This window comes from Magnolia sinica, chromosome 18 (genome assembly GCF_029962835.1).
Source record: "Magnolia sinica isolate HGM2019 chromosome 18, MsV1, whole genome shotgun sequence".
In the NCBI taxonomy this organism is placed as follows: Eukaryota; Viridiplantae; Streptophyta; class Magnoliopsida; order Magnoliales; family Magnoliaceae; genus Magnolia; species Magnolia sinica.
Window position 1 is genome coordinate 35,246,993 of NC_080590.1, and position 22,008 is coordinate 35,269,000.

The 22,008-nt window shown below is 38.7% G+C and overlaps 2 protein-coding genes across 11 annotated transcripts in view; both read right to left on the bottom strand.

The window, feature by feature from the left end:
• Positions 1-13,973: 13,973 nt before the first annotated feature.
• The window catches only part of LOC131233525 (putative ion channel POLLUX-like 2), a 99,465-nt gene continuing 91,430 nt past the window's right edge, over positions 13,974-22,008 (bottom strand). For 8 of the 10 annotated variants that reach the window (XM_058230272.1, XM_058230280.1, XM_058230276.1 and 5 more), the window contains 8 exons: positions 17,033-17,116; positions 16,768-16,885; positions 16,628-16,704; positions 15,670-15,717; positions 15,487-15,556; positions 15,339-15,412; positions 14,224-14,334; positions 13,974-14,127 (listed from right to left, as the gene is read on the bottom strand). In XM_058230272.1, the coding sequence (XP_058086255.1) occupies positions 14,014-14,127; positions 14,224-14,334; positions 15,339-15,412; positions 15,487-15,556; positions 15,670-15,717; positions 16,628-16,704; positions 16,768-16,885; positions 17,033-17,116 (696 nt within the window). In that variant the 3' untranslated portion in view covers positions 13,974-14,013. The other 2 variants (XM_058230271.1, XM_058230277.1) reach the window with 2 other exon arrangements.
• On the bottom strand, positions 20,076-21,154 carry LOC131233526 (uncharacterized). Its single transcript, XM_058230281.1, has 2 exons — positions 20,988-21,154; positions 20,076-20,899 (listed from the first exon to the last, which is right to left on the bottom strand). The coding sequence occupies exons 1-2, from the start codon at positions 21,052-21,054 to the stop codon at positions 20,427-20,429; spliced, it is 540 nt and encodes a 179-aa protein (XP_058086264.1). The 5' UTR covers positions 21,055-21,154; the 3' UTR covers positions 20,076-20,426.

Genomic DNA, 22,008 nt, shown 5'->3' on the forward strand with positions numbered 1-22,008 from the left:
ACATACATACATACATACATATCTGGAAAGCCCAACCCTTGTGGAAATGTCATGTTACCATCTCAAGATGGTGTATTGTAGGGTAACAAATGGGTTCAGCTGGGCCAATGCGGGCCATGATGAACTTAAGTTAAAGAGAGCACATGAGGTAAAGAACCTAGTCCCAAGCCAGCCCGGACTGCAGGCCAAAGATCGCAGCCATCCTTGTTGTCATCGCTTGGCTGGGTCAGGCCATTGACCCAGTGGGATCTACCAAATGGAAGGCTAGCAATCCTCACACGTTACAAGTGGTGCACACTTACAATTGAAGAGTTTGTTGAATCATTTCAAAGTGCCATTTACAATGATGCTGTTTGTTTCTGCATTTTGTTCTTTCTAGTTATATTTGACTGATTTGTAAATACTTATTGCTACCTTGTTTCTGCCATGAGACATGAAGCTTTTGCAGTTTAGAGGTGGATTTTTCTGGTTTTGTAGTGATGTTTTCTAGATTGGATTCTTATTACTACAAAGTGGTTTGCCTTGTTTTAAAAGATTGTTTTTGAGCTCCATTTTCCAAGAGATGAAAGACTGGTAAAAGGAGTTTTCCTTTTCCCCTTTTATTCTGTGTTGCTATGAAAGTACTGGATGCTGTACTGCTTTGATTTTTTATTTTTTTGGCTTTTCTCTTTTGAACAGATAGATGCTTTGGCCTTGTTTTCAATCAAAGAAAACAGGGTATTTTCCTTCTTGCATAGAACCTAGTTTTTCTAGATTCTGTGCTTGAAAATCCTCACATTACAATTCATATCTCATCTTATACAAGGTGGGTCTTTTTCCTTTATGTATATGTTTCATTTAATTGAGAAATCCAGATAGATGTTGAATTTTCTTTTATCATAAATCGTTCAACAAACTGCCTCTAATTAGGTTTGTTCTAATGGTAAAAAAGTTCTATTGGAGTTTAGCTGTATTATCTCATCTTATACAAGGTTTTTTTTTTTTCCATATATCTTTCATTTAATTGACAAATCCATATAGATTTTGAAATTTGCTAATCCTAAATCGTTTGATAAACCTCTTCTAATTAGATTTTTTTTGCTAATAATAAACAGTTTTTCTTTTGGGGGTTTAGCTAGTTGGGTCCTTTTCCTTTTAAGCATAGATGTGTTTCATTTAATTGAGAAATCCATATAGATGTTGAGTTTTCACTAATCTAAAGTGTTCACTAAACCACATCTAATTTGATTTTTTGCTAATAGTAAACAGTTTTATTGGGAATTTGCTGTTTCAAGCCTTCAATTACCATTTAAAACCTCTGATCTTTCAAACTGCAGATCTGCTCCAAAAAGTTTAGAGGAAGGTTATCATTTGAGCTATGGGCCTAAGTGCCTTTGTGGGTTTTGGGCTAGTTTGATGGGAATCAAGGAGCTGCCATTGCAATTTTCTTTTGATGTTTTTGTCTTTTTAGCCTCATTATCAAGAGAAAAAAAAAATCAAAGACAAAAACATCAATGTGGCTTAGCCTCATTAAGCCCTTCTCTTGATTAAAATTTCCCTGCAATTGTATGGAAGTACTAGAAGGGTAATCCTATCTGTAGTCATGTCCTAGACTTCCATCAATGTGGCTTGTATCCCCACTACCTGTGTCTGTAACTTTGCATTTTAGCTTCTTCTTCTTCTTCTTTTCTTTTCTTTTCCTCTCTCTCTCTCTCTCTCTCTCTCTCTCTCTCTCTCTCTCTCTCTCTCTCTCTCTCTCTCTCTGTTTCTTGTCAAAGATCCTCCTAGAACCTTTTCTATTTCCTCAATCCACCCCAGACCCATTCTTCTTCTCGAGTTTCTTTACAACCACTGTTGTTAGTCCGTATACACCTGAATCCTGCCTCTAATGGCCATTCACAATCCTAATCCCTTGCTACTTCCAAGCTTCTAATTCTCTGAAGGCATTTCCCAAAACGAGCCATATCCCTAACCCTCACCAAGAAAGTTTCTTCAATGCCTTCTTGTCTACTAAGGAAGGAACATTGCATCTTAAACAAAGACATGAAGTAGATGCAAGGATTTGCTTCCAAGTTAATAATTTACGCTCAACCCTCTCTGTGATTTCCTTTAATACTCTAGAGCCTTTCCACTGAACTCCCTATATCTCAACTTGGCAACACCCCACGAATGCTTTTGCAGAAACGGCCCATGAAAAACATTATGTTGATTTGTTCTTTCCATATAGCCGACAACCTTGCTAGCATGGATAACCTCGATAACTTCTAAGCCCTTCTCCACTGACAATCTTATTTACCAGGCTTCTAGACAGGCCCTTGTAGACTCGGGCATCGCTCAAGCTCTATGAATGCTATGGAAACCTCTTTGATTTTTGTCATTTTGCAAGTTTGTCTCATCTCCCCTACCATGATTAGAGATCAACTTCTTCCAAAGATCGATGGATTTATGCGTAATGGAAACAGATCTAATGTAAATACTGCAATACTGATGTTTAAGTTACAAGATGGAAACAGATCCAAAATGGAACCTTGAGAATGGCAGGGAGATAAATTGTTGTCGCATGTATTTCAAGAAGAAAACTAATCTAAAACAGAAAATCCAATGGTAGTAGTAAATGTCAGAAAGAAGCATATACCTTGTTTTTTCTTGAAGTTCTTGCAATGGCGCCTCTCAATCTAGCAACGAAGAGGAAAACCAGTAGTCCCAGATGCACACGAGAGAGAGAGAGAGAGAGAGAGAGAGAGAGATTTGGGGTTTTTTATTGGGCGGGCGTCTGTTTTGATTTGGGCGGGCGTCTGTTTTGAGAGCGCGCCCAAATTTGGGCCGGGGTCTGGTATGGCTCTTTGGGCCCCACCATGATGCGTGTCAAACATCTACCCCATCAGTCAGATGCATCATCCCATGGTGGGCCCAGGGATTAAAAATCAAATTAATCTATGACTTGTATGGGCCACACCACATACAAAAGTTGAGAGGGGTTACCCTCCATTAAAACATTCATAATTATTTTTTGGGCCCACAGAGATGTGGTCAGCAAATCCAGACCATCCATTATGGGTGTGCCACTTGGATGAGAGGTCATACCAAGTTTCAGACGCATCCAAATTTCAGGTGGGGCCCACTAAGTGCTTTTATATATTTTAGGCATGTCTTCACATGATTTTAGATGGTATGGCCCACCGGAGTTCCGTATACGGTTGATTTTTGGGATATCCCATAATTTAAAGGTGATCAATCAAATGCATGGTGTTGATGTTTGACACACGTCATGGTGGGGCCCACACAACTTGACCTCATGGGGACGACATGGATTAAACACGTACATCATGGTGTGGTCCACTTGAGATTTATATCCCGAAAAATGGATGAACAGTGTGGGTTGATCCTGAATTTTCAGTAAATCCAAAACTCAAGTGGACCATGCCACACAAAACAGTGTGGAATAATGATTTCCACCGTTGATACCTTCCTTGGGCCCATAGTAATGTTTATTTGACATCCAACATGTTCATAATATCACGAAGATATGAATAAAGAGAAAACACAAAAATATATGAATTATTATGGGCCAATTATGATGAAAGTGTAAAATCCACTTCGTCCATCATTTTCTCTGAATCATGATAGAATGAGATTTAAAAAATTAGATGTATCCATTGTCAAAGAAATGGAGAGAAGATACTACCATTTGTACCAAAGTAGCCCATAGGTGCAAGATCTAAGTTGTACATCAGGTGAGTCCCATCATGTACGTCTCTGATTCCAGCCTACTACTCAAGTGGATTACATATTTGTATATATTCCTCGACCATCAAACAGCTGCCCCAAACATATTAGCTATAGAACCTTGCATCACCCATATGCCCCTAGTTTCTTAAATCACAGTTTCTTTTTTTTTTTCTTTTCTTTTTTGTTGGAAGGTATAATCTCAACAAATGATTCAAAAAGACTTCAATGACCTTGAAGCAGAGACTAGAAAGTCAGATCTTTTGAATCCTCAATGATCTTCATTAGAGTTTGCAAGAATGAAGTCAAATCAACACCATATATAACACGATGATCTGCAATAACATTCACCTGCAAGCATTCACAGTTTTACCCAAGTGAGTTTGTGGAAGGCTCAAGACCGGAGGTTCCAGGCTTCCAAATAACTCACCAGGTAGAATGTTTCTCACTTGCACATCTGACTTTTCACACCGATTAGCCCATCCTTGGTAGCAACTACAATTGGTTGGGATGCTCCAATGGCCATGATTGCACCCTGCAGAACAGTCCATTACAAATTGTGTGGGGCCCACCTTGAAGATATGTTCTATATCTACATCGTCCATTCATTTTACCAGTCCATTCTAGGACGTGGTTCTAAAAATTGAACAGATCCAAATATCAGGTAGAAGGTAATTATCACTTTTACCTACGCAATTATATGTAGTCGATAAAAGTAAACTTTTCGAGATTAAATTCAAAACACCCTTTATCTACAAACATTTTCGTCGGTAAAAACAACTTTTACCTACGAAATTATATTTCGTAGGTGAAACTAAACTTTTCGATTATTTTGAATTGAAAACACTGTTTACCTACAAAAAGTTTCGTAGATGAAAATAGCTTTTACCTATGAAATTAAATTTCGTCGGTAAAAGTAATCTTTTAAATTCAAAACACCCTTTACCTACGAACATTTTCGTAGGCAAAGACATCTTTTACCTAGGTGAAACTAAACTTTTCGTTTATTTTGAATTGAAAACATCCTTTGCCTACAAAAAGTTTCGTAGGTGAAAATAACTTTTACCAAAACACCCTTTACCTACGAACATGTTCGTAGTTAAAGATGTCTTTTACCTACAAAATTGTATTTCGTAGGTAAAAATAAAATTTTCATTTATTTTGAATTGAAAACACCCTTTGCCTGCAAAGAGATTCATAGGTGAAGATAGCTTTTACCTACGAAATTAAATTTCGTCCGTAAAAGTAAACTTTTCAATCTTTAATATATTTTAAAATTTTAAAACACCCATTACCTATGAACTTCTCGTAGGTAAAGATGTCTTTTACCTATGAAATTATGCTTCGTAGGCAAAAGTACACTTTTGATGTCTTAATCGGAGGAAAAAGTGAAAAGACTCTTTACCTACGAAACTTTTCGTAGGTAAAGATGACTTTTACCGACGAAATTTAATTTCGTTGGTAAAAGTTTACTTTTGCCTACGAAAATATATTTCGTCGATAAAAGTCATATTTACCTACGAAAAAATATTTCGTCAGTAAAAGTTTCGTCGGTTAACACAGACAATATTAAATAATGGAAAAAACTAATATCAGCTTGATCGAAAATTTGTGGCCCTTAGAAGTTTTTAATGGTGGGCGTCACTCTCTCCACTGTTTTCTGTGGTGGGGTCCACTCGAGCTTTGGATCTGATTCATTATTTAGCTAATGCCCTAAAATGATCTCTCCAAATGGATGGACGGTGTGGATACAAAACATACATCATGGTGGGACCCATAGAATTAGGTGACATCACTTCAGTAGCGAGTTTAGCTACTCAACCTATCAGTAGCTAATCCGCGTCCGTTACTAGAGCTAACTACATCTGACCCGATCCGGTGGTTCCGACCCGATTATACCCGATCCGATCCGTTTCGATCCGAACCGACGGCCTAGATCGATGCGGATCGAGTAGGGGCCCTTCAGATCCGACCGTTTTTAGATCGAGATCGGGTCGTGGTTAATTTGGACCGACCTGATCCGTAAACCCGTTCCGAATGGAACCGGACTGATTCGATCCGGCTCGATCCAGAGTGGTTCATATCGATATTTCTACTTTTTCCTATGGTATGGTCTACTTAAGTTGTGGATATTCATCAATTTTGGGTTCAACCACTAAAATGATATGGAAAAATGAATTGACGACGTGGATAAACCACATGCATTCAAGGTGGGCCCCAACGGAGTTTACTCACTACGGTAAGAGGACTTGCCGGTGTAATACCACACAAAACTAGCAGTAGCTAGTTGTAAGTACGTGTCGTGCGAAGATGAGCACTGATGCTCCAAGTTGTACGAACGATGAGATCAAAGTTATATGGTCCCACGGTGATGTATTTATCATATCTACACCGTTCATATATTTTTAGAGATTATAATAGAGCATCCAAAAAAATGAATCATATCCAAAGATCATCTGGACCATAACGCAAATAACAGCTGAGAATGATTTCACCGTTAAACAATTCATAGGGCCCACCACAACGTTTATTTTCCATCCAATCGGTTCATAAGGTAACTGAGGCCTGTATTAATAGGAAAAACAAATTTCAAATTAATCCAAAAAGGGTTTTGATGGTAGACGTTCAATCACCACAGCCTTTTTAAGTGTGGTCCACTTGATAGTTAGATCTGTCTTATTTTTCATCTCAAGCCTTAAAAAGAGCTCGTCAAATGGATGGACGGTTTGGATATAACATATACCTGTGATGAGACCCACAAAACTTGCCAACGTTACACCATGCACGGAAATTCATGCACAGCACGTAACAACTGCTAGCGTATTGTGCACGTCATTTCAGCAAGGAGTTGTTTGACCTACTGCCGGTGCACGGGATCCATGTACACGCACTTAGCCATTGGACAGTAGAAAAACATGTCTGAATCCAAACCATCCAAATAGTGTGGCCCACTTATGGATGGTGCATTTATCCACAATCAGATTGATAAAAAAATTCTGCCTTTGATTAATTGGTGTACCATTAACTATTTCTTATGTTAGCCGTCAGTCAGTTGCCTACCAATCAAAAACTTCAAATTGTAATATTAGTGTGATTTTTTGGGTCATGACACATCGTATACAATGATAAACTATTTGGACGGTTTAAATTGAGTTGCATGTAGGCTGATATGTATAGTAGATTTGTGCATGTGTACAAATCATCAAAGTCCGCGGAGTGACAACTTATTCAAGCCTTCTCTACATTTGAACCTAGAGCTACCAGTGACATAATTAAAATCACAGCTGTACTCCTTGAGCTCTGAGTTGTACGAACGGCTCAAATGAGATCCACATTACGTGGGCCCCACAATGATGTATTTATTATAACCATACCGTTTATCAATTTTTCGTGACCATTTTAAAACATTTGAAAAAAAAAATGAATCATATCTCAAGCTCAAATGGACCACATCGAAAATAGCAGCGGGGATAATAATTTTCACTGTTAAAAAAATCGATTCGTATTCAATCCGATTCGACTCAGTTTCCTTGATTGAGTCAGACTCGATTCGGGTTAAGCCATCAGCCATCATGCAACGGATCGGTTTGAGTCAGATGTCCCGAACTTGGTGCCGGATCGGATCAAATTTCGATCCAGCCACGTGGATTTCGGACCGAATCGGGTTGGACCGAATCCGATCAGACTCGGTTCGATGCTCAGCTCTATCCGTTAGTATTGGCAACACCACCTCGTCAGCGTACGGAACGATCATATATGACTTGCTACAATACAGCAGGACGTCGTCTATACTGTAGCTGTTAGATCCGGGTCATGTTTCAATGATCCAAGCCATTTATATAATGGGCCTCACCACAGATGGAGGACAATGGATAAAAAATAAAGATTTCATATTGATAATGCCATTCTTTCCTTTTGAAATGCGCTATGTCCTTTAATGGTTGTTGAGTCGGTGATTGGTAGGATGCTTTTATCTTGATTTTTTTTTTTTTTTGTGCCTCGCCCATTCGCTGTAAGGCCCATCATACAAATGGTCTAGATCATCGCAATATGATACATAATTCAATTTAGTAGCCCCAACAACATAGCATCGTGTACGGTTGGAATGTATAGAAACATGAATGGCTTGGGCCGCAACTAGAGCCGAGAACGGGATGACTCAACTCATCCAACTCGATCAATGTTTGACTCGACTTGTATCGAATGGATAAGTCAGTCCGAACAAAGTAGGCATTTCTCAATCCGAAGTCAAATTGAGTCATGTCCGAGTTACCCAGTAACTTGACCTGACTTGACCCAGAACCCAACTTGCTTAGACTTGACTCGGGTTCTCAGCATATTAAAAAAAAAAAAAAGAAGCTAATTTTCTAAACTCTAACCCTACCTATCCCACCCCACCCCACACAATCCCCAATCTCTTTCCCTCCCTACCTCATCCTCCTCCTCTCGAGCCTAGTAGCCACCCACCACCACTAGCCGCCAAGCCACCCTCCTCCTCCTCTCTCTCCTTTCCACTCCACTCCTTCATCTCTCGAGCTTGGCGACCGCTTGTCTCAAGCTCGGCAGTGCCACAATATCTCGGCTGGACAATCTGCACCCACCTAGCCACCCGGCTTTGCCTAATCAAAGAAATAACCTAAACCATATAGTTTTATTTTATTAATTTTTAAATTGGAGTTTGTGAAATTGGGGTCGAGTATGGTTGAAATCGAGTGCGTCCGAGCTGGCTGTGGAGTGCATCCGGGCTGGCTTGAGTGTGGTTAGGTTGGGTGTGGACCACGTGGTGCAGTCGAGCTAGCTATAGTGCGACCGAGCCGAGTGTGGACCACGTGGTGCATACAGGCTGGTTCGAGTACAGTCAAGCTAGCTGTGAACCTGTGGTGTGTCCAGGCTGGCTCGGGTGCGGCCGAGCTAGCTCGGACTGAACCATTTCTAAACCCTAAATCTAAACACTAATCCCTAAACCTAATCCATAAACCTAAACCCTGAATCTTAAACCTAATTCATAAACCATGAAACCTAAACCCTAATCCCTAAACCCTAAAACCTAATTCCCAAACCTTAAACCTAATACCTAAACCCTAAATCATAAACGGGTAATGTGTTTTATTTTCTTGAATTATAGATTACATTCCTTATTGCTTAACTTATTATTGTGTATTACACAGTTAGTCTAATGTGATTTATTTTTATAAATTAGATAACTAGTTACCCATTTGAGGATTTCTATGTGGCCAGATAGATATAATATATTTTTTGTGGCATAGAAATCGATTAAATTATCCCATTTTGAACCGTTTAAGGTTAGATAAATAGTATGCTTTCATATAACTTATTTAAATGCTCATGCCTATTATGTCCATCTCTCCATTTCTCTTTGGATACATTTCTTCTTTTTTATTTCTCAATATAAATATCTCCACATTACTTAGATAATTGGCATGTGAATGAAATGGAAGATCAACTTATATATATATGTATGTGTGTGTGTGTGGAAATGCTGTTGAAATTTGGCATGGGTGTTTAAATAGGAATATGAAAGTATTACAATTTATCCAACCTTGGATGAATGACTAATTAAGTATTTAGTATAAACTTTTAAGATATTATAGTGCTAATCTGATTTGGTATATTTTAATTAGTAGATGACTAGGGAGGAAATTTTCAATACTTCTGGCGGTTTATTAATCACTTCGTCGATAATCTTTGATGAAAGATTGAGTCTACAAGATAAAGAGGTGCTTATTGATATTAGTACCTCACAATTATAGAGTTCAGTAAAAGCAAAAAAAAAAGAAAAAAAAGATCGATAGTATGAGAAAATTTTGAAAAAGTAACTCTAACAAACGGCATTGTGAATATACAATGCAAGTATTACTTGCGACCACAACTCTAAAGAAACATATTTTAAAGTATCATATAAATAAATAAATAAATAAAGTGAAAAGCCAAACTTCAATCTAACAGACACTTTCATTTACTCAATCTTTGGTATATCCAGTGAGGAGTCTCGAACACGAGACCTCCTGCTCTGATACCAATTTGATGCAGGACAATTAACCACTTGCTCTAAAAGCTCGAACTGTTAGAGTATGCCGAATTAATCTCTTTATCTCATAGCCCAGGCCCCATATCTCATGGGTTATGAGCTCAAACGAACCCCCCCTCATGGGCTCGTGGGCCCCAAATTATATGGGTCGCCCACCCCAAGTGTGTCCCGCATCCCACGAGCTACCCCACTCGAGCCCGGTGTGAAATGCCTCTGCATTACTTCTAGTTCTAATGTTGCTGCATAACGAAACACGATTGACAATTTCATGTCTTTTATGACACAAGTTGAAACTCAAATGCAGACAATCCAAACAGAACTTGACTACTATCTCAATGAGCCACTTGTAAAGTACAAAGGTGAATAATTTAATCTTTTAGATTGGTGGATGTGAAAAGCTCGTGAATCACAATATCCTGTGCTCTCGTTAATGGCACGAGATATATTATCAATTTTAATTTCAAGGTGGTATGAGAATATGCTTTTAGTACGAGGAGTAGGGTTGTAAACAAGTATTGAAGCTCACTTACACCGGAATTAGTCAAAGGTCCCATTTATATACAGGATTATCTACGTCCGATTTGGGAAAAAGAGGACTCTGTTAATGAGGAGTTCAGGGAAGAGGAGAGTGAGAAGCAGGATTAGACAGTACTTAAAACAATCGTATAAAGTAGAATGAGACATTGACTTCTATTTCTCTTGCATTTGCTTGTGACAATTTGACAGTTATTATTTGTGGACTTGAATTGTAATATTTGATGGGTGGATGCATATTTTTTATACATATCACTTATTAGCTTATATATTTTAATGTTTATTTTTTAAAATATTTTTTTCTCTTTTCATTTATACTTTTAAATGACTTAATGTTGCTTAAGTCTTATATGGTTGGCTGGTTGCGTTTATTTATTTTCATTCGTTAATTATTTACGCTGCTTCAACCCAACCAAGTATTCTTTCATTCAAAATACACACTTATAAATATGTCATCAGAAGATGATTCATCGCTAGATATTTGGAATTATGGAGCTCAAATCTATTCTTAGGATGAAAAAAATAAAGTTGAAATGCAAGTTGTGTGGAAAATAATTTGTAAACAAAATAAATCTATTAAAATTACATTTGGCTTATTAGGGAGGAGACATTGCCCCATGTAGCGAAGCTCCTCCAAAAGTCTTGGATTCATTTTGGGCAATTATTGACTCAAATACAAATGTTTTCACTACTCTCTCCCTTACAACCAATACAACCAGCCATAAAAGATATACAAGTAGGCCTATTATAATTGAAGAAGGGTCAAGTAGAAAAATTGTTCCCCCCTCCTAGTTAGTAAACAAAAAGAAGACAAACTATTAAGGAAACAAGAAGAACATGATTATAAAAAAGCCGTAAAATAAAGCTAGAAATTGGCATTCATAACCAAACAATATCAACCCTTTCCGAGATAATGCCAAAGCAGCCACAAGTACATGACATAAACCAAGCGATAAATCATCAAAATTTCTTAAAAGTCTCGCAGTATTGTATAGGCGGTTGGAAATCCCCTACAAATCGGATCATAAAAAGATGTTGAAAAAACTTGTTGAATATATGAACAAAAAAAAAAGACAAAGGAAAGGCATTTCGACTATCTAATTCAGAAGAGGTAAACAAACATCTTTTAGATACTTCCAGCTCGCACTCAGCCCAAAGTTCTCTTGCAATTCAAGCCGTAAAAAGAGAACCAAATGATGATTCAGACAATGAAGGTGGAGGAGGAGGTTACTATTATGGACAAGATTACTCGGATTACATGCTACAAAGATATTCATCATCATGGGGTATTAAATGAATGAATGGTTTACTAGTTTGAATGTGGAACTCCAGCTAAGATTCTGAACATACTTGATTTTTGACAATATTTATTTATTTTGTTTGTTTTTTTTTTTAAAATTACTTTTTAGTTCTTGATTATAATTTATTTTGAATAACCGAATTCAAGTAGAAAAAAAAAATTACAGGAAAAAAAGCTCAACTCAATCCTACTCAGTGCCGCCTAGACCTGACTTAATCATTATGACCGGGTCGGACTTGGTCCAAATTAGTCCAGGCCAGACCCAAACCTGGATCAGGTCAAGCATGTTGGACTCGATAAAGGATCAGGTCAAATTCATGTCAAATATATTTCAAAATCAGATTGGGTCGGGTCAGCCCTAACTCAGTTTGGCTCGACTAGATGCCCAACTCTAGCCACAACTTTTAAAAACAACTATTTCTTTGAACGCGACTTGGCTGCCATTGTGGGTCAGACCCTGACTGTAGGGACCCACCTATATATATTCATTATATATCCGCACAGTTCATCTGTTTTTTCAGATTATTTTAGTCCAACGTCCCAAAAATTAAGCATATATAAATTTCAGGTAGACCACACCACAAGAAACAATGATTAATAACATTAAAAACTTTTGTAGGCCATAAACGTTTTGGATCAAGCTGACATTTGTTTTTTCCTTTCATAAAGGTCGTGTGACCCTATCAACAGGTTGGGTGGTCGATAAACATTAAAGTGGACACTAAGTAGTTTTTAATAGTGGCCCCTTATAGGGTGATCCATCTGATTTTTTTTTTTGCCTTATTTTTTGTACCATGTTCTAAAGTAAGGTGGAAAAACATATGTATGGTATGGATATATAATGAATACATCAAGGTGGGTCCTACATGGATGGTCCTGGGCCACAACTTAAGTTGTACTTGATTTCTTTTCCCCTAACATTTACCTGTTTAGAACATCCAAACCATGCAAAAGATGGACCCCACAATGGGCACGAAAATACCTTCACTTAAAAAATGTGGACCACATCGTGATGATCTTCATGCCGGGTGATCATCATGGTGTGGCCCACATTTTGCATAGAAGGTATACTCTACATGTGACCAATTAACAGAAAAAAAATTAAAAAAATTGGCTGTTTGGGTGGACAGAATTGAAAATATGGACATGGTTAATCCTATTGTTTGGTTCGGAGTACAGCTTTCTACAGAAAATGTTAGAAGGTTAATGGTCAAAGTGAGAGAGCTGCCTCTTATGGACCGAGATTGACATAGTGACCCTCTAACACTAGACAAAACTCCATGGGCCCGAACATGATGTATGTGTTTTTATCCACGCCTAGCTCATTTTAGGGCATCGTCCCAAAAATGAGGCAGATCCAAAGCTCCAGTGCACCACACCACAGGAAATGCTATATTATTGAAAACGTCTTGCAGGCTACATAAGTTTTGGAACAAGCTGATTTTTATGTTTTCCCTTCATCCAGGTTTATGTGACTTTATGAACAGGTTGGATGGCAAATAAACATAGTCGTGGGCCCTAGGAAGGTTTCAACAGTCGATGGCGGGCGTCACTATTCCCATTGCTTCTAATGGTGTGGTCCACTTGAGCTTTGGATGTGCCCCATTTTTGTGCTCACACACTAAAATGAGCTCGCAACAGGAATGGATGGCATGGATAAAACACATACGTCATGGTGGGGCCCCTAGAGCTTTTCCAGTAGGGAGCTTGGTACTGGAGGGGAGACTACCGAATCCAAGTCATCTCTCATGACCTTGAAGTCGGCATTTCAACATGCCTTTTTCCCCCAATAATCAACGGTTGAAGGAATAGAAATCAATAGCCTCAAATACTTTTTTACACAAACCACTACAAACTCAAATACATGGAAATCAAATTCATTTCCAATGTATCTCTCAATCCAAAAACTTTGGCCAGTCTGGATTTAAGGAAAAGAAAGGAAGAGACCATCCCTTCCCATGAATGGGCCCACACCATGCAACTAGTGAATGGAGAACTGGTATTGACATCTGAGGGAAAGTAACAGATGATAAGGATTTTGCATCATTCAATTGGGGAAGTTTTGGGGGTTATATCTCCACAATGTGGCCCACCATACAAACAGTTCGAATCACCAAAAGATGAGGCCACCTCACATAAAAACCATGTTTGGCTGAACACATCGCTTGAACGGGAAAAACATTGCATGTTTCCTCCAAAAGAGGAATATAGGCAATTTCTAGCAGCAACTCTGATAGAATTTTCACCTACTAGGCAAGTTCTAAATCATCCTCTGGTTGTCAAGAATTTTAGTTTACGACGTCTTTTATTTCTTGAGATCCTATCAAGTGAACTAGCGATCCGGAGTTCTTAGAAGTTGAAAATCTTGAGAAAACAAAAAGTGGATTGGCCAAAACAGTTATATAATATGAATAAAAATAAATTTCTACAGAGTTGTTAGTTCTTGTATGGGTTGTTCACCCTCTAACTCAGAAATTACAATTAGCGAGTCTGTCATTTCAAGGGAGAGCAGCTCCGATTTGGGATTTGGGTTTAGAACCTGACATGAATAAGACAGTAATAAATATGAGGATCATTTCAAAATCTTTACATTGAAGAAAAAAAACTGAGAAAATGCAACAAGCAGATAATTTACCTTCTTGTTATCTTTTACATAACCGATGGCAACTTCTCGGCGACGGTTCGCTCTTTCAGAAAGCTCAAAAAATGATGGTTTCTCACCCTCTTTCATATAGAGGCCAATGTCCTGTAAATAGAAACAACACATTACTGTGGCCTTTAAATAAAATTCAGAACATTGTCAGTTCTGTCTTAGATAACATAAAAATGTTAGTGAGGATCATATCATAGGCCATATCTCAATTCGCGACAATTAGGACAGTGACTTTGGGTATCTTGAAATCCATTTGGGAGCTCAATTCCACCAAACCAATAGTTCCATCGTCTCATGTCCTACTTGAAACAAGCAGAACATTGAATTTCTAGCAGAAAATGAGGAAATTTGATAGTCCGTCAAATGCAGATTCCATTACCCTGTCCCCCAAACATCCGTCCTTTCAGTTGGGGTTGGCCTCAAAACATATCAGCTAGCAATGTGATTCTAATGTGCTTCCAAACTCTCCCTAACAGAGTTTGCAATTAGGAAAAATAGCTAAGTCCAAGTGAACTGTAGTTGCATTACTCTTGGTAGAATTCCCACCTAAATGATTAAAGGACATAGCATACTGCATTTAGGCTCCAATTTCGGCAGCCAGTGGCTTGGCCATAGTTTGCACGGCTTGTAAACATGGAATACTAATCTAGGCCTCTTTTGCAATTTCAGGAAAATCAATTTCATTCAACATGGAAATTGTTTTGACAAAACACCCAAGGCTATGTTTGGAAACCATGAGTTCCATGCCAAACAATGGTAAAGGAATAGTCTTCCTTTGATGTGACGATTTCTGTTGTTAGGATAGCAAAAAAAGAAAAAAAAGGAAAAAAAAAAAAAGAAGGGTGAATTCTACCAAACGATCATTACAATTTTCCATGTTTTAGATTCCTGGCACAAGAAACCGTGAGTATTGTGAGAGGAATATGAGATTTCCACTTGCCATCCAAACAAGAACTCAAAATAATAGTTCTCATGGAAATTATCATTGCATAATTGTTTTTTTTTTTTTTTTTTGTTTTTTTCTTTTCCATTGTATTCCCTGTATCCAAACATGCTCTATGAGGATAGAGAGATGAAAAGATAATCAGTGCCCTCACCTTTATATATATTTCATCTCCCTCTGCATTGAGAATGTCCTTCCACACCTCATTCAGCTCACAGTTCTCCGCCACTGCCATGCATAATATGAGTTCAATAATAACCAAAATTCCCATTGAAATATTGCAAGAAAGGTGGAAAATATACCATGAGCTGTTACAAGGCTCATAACTTCCTCTGCACCAATATATGTTAGAGATGGCTTTATTTTTGCGATCTACAGGTATAACAGAATAGTGTTATAAAGATTTATGTACATACAGGGACCACAAACATAAACATGTACATATTTGCTTGGAACTTTTATAGAGCAGGAAAGTGAACAATTACTTGTTTTCCCAACTTCGTATCAACAATTTCTGCGACCAGGTTTTCCACCTGAGACAAGCATTGAGAGGAGGATTTCAGTCCTTGACATTAAAGGTGTCAAAATACTTCCATAAAATGCTACAAAACAATTCAAGCAACTAGACAGCCCTGCTAATGGGACCCGGAGAAGCCTCTTTGCAGCAGACATCGGAGCATGGCACACGTCTGAGATTTGGGCTGTTCATCCTTATATGCCTTGGTTACAAAATCAGGATGGTCTGCTCATCAGATCAGCTACGCATGCCCAATGAAGAAGAATGGCTAAAATGAATTGACCAGCAGGGGTCCACCACCCACCTGATGAGTGAGCCAGACAGATCTTTTCACAAGGGCATGTTCATGATGGCCTCCCTCCCTCCCTCCCCGTCTCAATATATGACAAGCTAGCCAATCTCAAGAATCAAAGGCACTTCTTGGGTGTATCAATATGTTGAGAATGCAGTTGTGGAATAATTAATGTCCACCCATAACTAAATGCCCAGTCATTTCATGCAGGACAGAAGAATGTCAATTCTACAGGGGAAAAAGACAGAAAGGAGATAATCTGTCTTCCATGCCTTTTCCAAAGCTTGTCTCTACAATGTGGGCTGGCTTCGAATAATTTCCAGCAGAAACATGGTTAAGGATACTTTCAAATGCATTTATCTTCACCTCTCTCTCTTTTTCTTTTGCTTGCAATATGTCTTCACCAATTTTTTAGGGGTCTTTTATAGTGTTTGTAACTGGTTGTTATGTGTTCTTGTTCTCAGCTTAAGAATCAGCATGTCAAAGCTCTGATGACTACTCCAGCTGACAGGAATATTACATGACATGCCAGTCTTTTCTGGTGGAGTTAATTGGGAAGATTTTGATTCATCGGATTTCACATGAGTTTTGGCATTTGTAATCATGTTCGAACTTTAATGAACAAAAGACTCACCTTAACACCATATTTGTTGCAAATGCTTTCAGCAAGCAAAAGAACATACGCTGAATGTTTGTCTGCTCTGGATGGATCTGTGGAAACAATAGGTCATTCCAAGGCCACTTCTGATAAAATGAATCTTCATGTGTAATTACCTCCAGAAAGCCACTCTCTGTCAGATATTACAACAATAGATAGAGGGATCTCCTCGAGAGAATTTTGTATATTCAATATGGATTCCTTCAAGATGTCATAGTTCAGAGGATTTCCTATCTGCATTAGAGAAATGGAACAACTGAGATATCATAGTTCATGATGTGCGTGTGAGACAGAGAGATAGTGGGCGAGGGACAAACAGACACAGACACAGATGCAGATGCAGAAACACACAAACAAAGAGGGAGAGAGGGAGAGCTATACCGTATGGGAAACTTGAATATTTTTCAGTTGATTTACACCAAGAAGGTTTTCTCTATCTTTCAGAGGAGCATCTGATAGTATTTCCTGAAAATTTAAGTAAAACCAAATAAAGCAAAACTAAATAATAGCCGATATATAAGCTTCTTATAAACAAATACAACGTACTTTTCATGTGTTGATTGACTAGCACTCCTCAGAGCAAACATGTTGATAGATCTTTCAGGTGGATCACTTCTTAATTTATAAGGATTAATAAATGGCACGGAACCTATAATTTAAATCTTGTGAAGAATGATGACTTGCAACTCTCATGATGATGATGATCATCATCATCTAAGCTTTATCCCAATTAATTGGGGTCGGCAAAATGAATCCTGTTCTACCATTCCACCCTATCAAGGGCAGACCTTCAGTTAGATCATAGGTCATCAAGCCTTTTCTTACTACCTCCATCTACGTCCTTTCGGGCCTTCCCCTTGCACCAACTCACTCCTTCTAATCGGCACGGTTCTTGGTCTCCGTTGCATGACCAAACCATCTAAGTCTGCATTCGTTCATCTTATTACCCACTTGTGCTACTCCTAAGTTCCCTCAAATAAATTCGCTCCTATCCTTCCTCATCTTGCCACTCATCCATCTCAACATCCTATGAAAATGTTGTTCCTTAAATGCCTAAAATTCTGTTCCATAAAGCATGGTTGGTCTTATAGCTATCTCATAAAATTTCCTTTTTAGTTTGAGTGGTATGCGGTGATCATATAAAAATCTAGAGGCACATCTCCATTTCTTCTACCTAGCTTGAATTCTATGGGCAACATCCTTCTCAATCTCTTCATTCTCATGAATTATTGACTAAAGGTATCAAAAATAGCCACAAAAGAAAACTACATTGTTAACAATCGAAATTTATTCCATCGGGTACATCGAATGAGGTATTACTGGCCCACAATGTTCAAAGATGCAATAGAGTATGCGAAGCGATGCCACGAGTGTCAGATTCACAAAGATGTTATACATCTACCCCTAAAACATCTTCATCAGACAGTTACTTCTTGGCCTTTCTTCACTTGGGGGCTCGATGTTATTGGCCTTATAAGTCCATCTTCATCTAGAGGAAAGCAATATATATTGACAGCAATAGACTATTTCTCCAACTGGACTAAAGTGATCGCATTACGTAATATAAAAGAAAAAGATGTTGTCAATTTCAACCGACATGCAATAATATATCACCACGGTATCTCGAAGAAAATCGTTACTGACAATGGTACCCCTTTCAAGAATAGAGGCATGAAAAAGCTATGTTAGAAGTTCAGTATTTACCACTCGTTTTCAACACCCTACTATCCACCGGCCAATGGATTAGCAGAGGCGTTCAACAAGACAATTGGGAAGATACTGAAGAAGACAGTGACTAGAAATAAGCGCAATTGGGATGAAAAGTTGTAAGAGGCATTGTGGGCTTACAGGACTACCCACCAAACAACAACAAGAGCAACACCGTATTCATTGGTTTAAGGCGTAGAAGCGGTCATCCCAATCGAAACACAGGTCGTATCATTCAGAGTGGCAGTGCATCAATTAGTTACAGATGATGAAAATGCAAAAATAAGGCTAGAAGAACTGGACCTACTCGATGAAAAACGACTGGCAGCTCAGCAGCGGTTACAGTTATATCAGGCAAGAATATCGGCTGCCTTTGATAAAAGAGTCAAGTATCATTCTTTCAAGAAAGGTGACATTGTACTAATGTTGAAAAGACCGATAGTGTTCACCCGCAGGACGGGGTAAGTTTGAGCCCAAATGGGACGGGTCATGCATAATAAAAGAAGTATATTCCAATGGAGTATACAAAGTTGTAGATCAAGATGGACAGGGTGTCAGTATACCGGTCAATGCTCGCTTCATCAAAAGATATCGTCCTTGAGGATAATTACAATTTTGATTTAGAAGATTATCAGAATAATGCTTCTATATCAAAAGGGGGCAAGAACAAGTGAAGCCATGTATTCTTCTTCAGATGAATAAATAAAGAAGAAATTTGCAAGCATATCAAGATTACACATCAGTGATTATTATAAAGAAAAGCAATCATCGCTGTCATTATCAAACAAGCTTTGCTGAACCTTACTGAAATTGGTACCATTAGCCAGTATACTATTATAAACATATCGTCAAAGATATTTCCAGTAGTGGTGATATATCAATAAAGACATCTATCATTATCATGACAGTGATGACAACTTATCATTTAAGGCAGCCTAGCCAAGCCTACATGGCCAACTACGCATAAGGCCTATCACCATTATTAATCGGGCAGCAATGAGAAGCCAATGGCCTTAAAAAGCTCATATAGGCCATCATATGCATACCTATGCAGGCAGCGGATGGAGCCAGCGACTAAAAGCCCTAAAAGGCCAAAAAGTCCTCAACGGCCAATCACGCGTGAGACCAATGCCATCGGTATAGCTTTTCGACAGCGTCACGGGGAACGGATGAAATTGCCCTCCCGTGAATGGATCCGACCTTGCAGACGAAGAAAAAGCAGGCAGCAGTGTGTGCTGCCTTTGTCCATAGATAGGCCAACCATGCATAAGACCCCCTAGATTCTTGACTTGATTTCAGTAGTAACTCATGAGGAAGGGTTTTCAGCCTACTCATTGATGGATTGACGGCCTTGGAATTAGTACCCTAAAGGTAGCCTTATGCGCCCCGTGAACTCTAGAGAGTTACTGCGGCCAATCCTGTGTGTAAATCCAACCGAGTTCACGGCCCTGGTAGCTTTACTGGGTCCCTCTGATGGATCGCAGTTTGTAAACTCACCAGGCTGTGAAAAGTTTAGCGAACTCATAAGAGTTATAGAGACCAGTCACGTGAGACCCGACTCCAACTACTTATGAGTCTAAAAAACTGTGTTGCTCCACTACTCAAGAGCTTAAACTGCGTGGCTATCTAACTAAACTAAAATCTAGTTCCGCCTATTAAAGCAAAGTCATATAGGAAATCCCATACTAACAAGCATGATTAAAAAAAAAAAAAAAACTCTCAGAAGAAATTAGTATTCCAAAACATTGAGATGCATTTATATGTCTTGTAGTTCAAAAGAAAATTACATCTGATCACAAAAGAAAACAGAACAAAGTCTTCACAACTCTTCTGCCATGCCTAGTGCTGCCAAATATTTTTGTAAATCTTCTGTGAGTTGAACCTGAGCTGCAACGTGTTTTATTTTAGCCTCAAAGATAATTTTTGCATGATCAGGAACACCGGCTAGTTTCCTCTCCAAAGAGGCAATCAGTTCTTCATTTTTAATCAGCTCAGATCGCTTGGCGTTTGCAGAATGAATATTCACCTGCATCTTCTCCTGGATATTCTTTATATTCAACTCCTCTTGCTAAATTTCCTTATTTAGAAGAGCAATCGGATTATGAATATTTGTTATATTATTGGTAGAGGCTTTTAGTTGATCTTGAAGGGATAACTGTTCTTGATCATATTTGGAAACTACAGAAGCAATGTGGGAAGCTTTCTCTTTGGAAGATGTCAGCTGTCTTCCATATTCCAGAATCTTCGGAGCAACAACTATGCTTTCTGCTGATTTTAACGCGGTAACCGAATTATGAAATCTTAAGAGAGAACCGCGTAAAGGAGAAACATTAAGTTTGGCCATCCTTGCCGCACTATTCAAGACCTCTATAGCAATGTTTAGATCTGACCATTGATTGGGATCTTTAAACATATGGACAGCTGCTGACATGGAATTCCTCATTAATGTTAACTTATACGGCAGGATTTTCTCAAAAGACAACAGATCAGAAACTGTGGCTACAGAATCAGAGTTAGTTGTGCCACTCCGAGGAGGGTTTCCTACAAAATAGTAAAGGGGAGAAATTATAATAAAGCCATGAAAGTAAACGACAAAGAATCACAAAATGAAGAAGGAAACAAATTATACCTTCCGCAAGAACTTGAGCAGCCGGATATTGTGTCTCTTTGACAGAAGAAGGACCGGGTTCCCTCATATCTACGAAAGAAGGGGCTCTAGCTTCGGTGCTTGAATCAATAGTTGCTGGAGTCGGTAAGTTAGTGGGTTCCACTGGAAAAATGATCTCACGAGCTACCACCTTCGGTGCTACAAGAGGAACCAAGGAAATTCTCGTCGGAGCCGATGGTGCTTTAGGAGGAAAATCTTCAGGAGTACCGCCTATTCTGCCATCAGTAGCATAAATACCTTAAATAATAACAATAATAACAATAATGATAAAGTAGTAATAGCAAGCGGAAGATTAAATGATAAAATTGCAGGAAAAAATTTACCTGGTGAATATCCATATTCACCATAATCCAAAGGTTTCTCATCTTCCTCTTCTATTGTTGGAATTTTTGTAGGAACATCAGCAGTAGAAGGACCTTCAGTTTCGACATTTTGAGGAATCGATGAGGGATGCCCTTCATCGGCAGGAACACCTTCCATAACAACATCAGCATCATCCTCATCATCGATATTAACTTCTCCTTCTTCAAAATCATCATCATTGTCATTAGCTTCTTCGTCATCTTCCTCAGTGTCATATTCAATAGAAGCAGTACCTTCAGACGAGAAGGCTGAGCTTTCTTCCTCTAGTTCTCCTTCCTCTATTTCTTCAATTACGACCTGTTTCCCTTTAGAAGGGGAAATCTTACTGCTTCCTAATCGAAGGCCTTTATCGATTGGGATTGGAGAGGCAGAGGCAACAGCTCCTTCTTGAGGAGAAGGAGGAGAAGCTTGAGAACGCGTACGAGACCTCGTCATCAAAGAAGATGGATTAGGATGAACGGGTGGGAGGAGCAAGAACCGGATTATCTTGAGATGCAACAACATTCTCTTGAGTCGAAGCATTTCCGCCACCTCTTCAACTACTCTCTCAGAACGATCCCGTGGGACTTTTTCAAAGTGCATGACAACCCCATGAGCTATCCATCCTTCTAGGGTATTA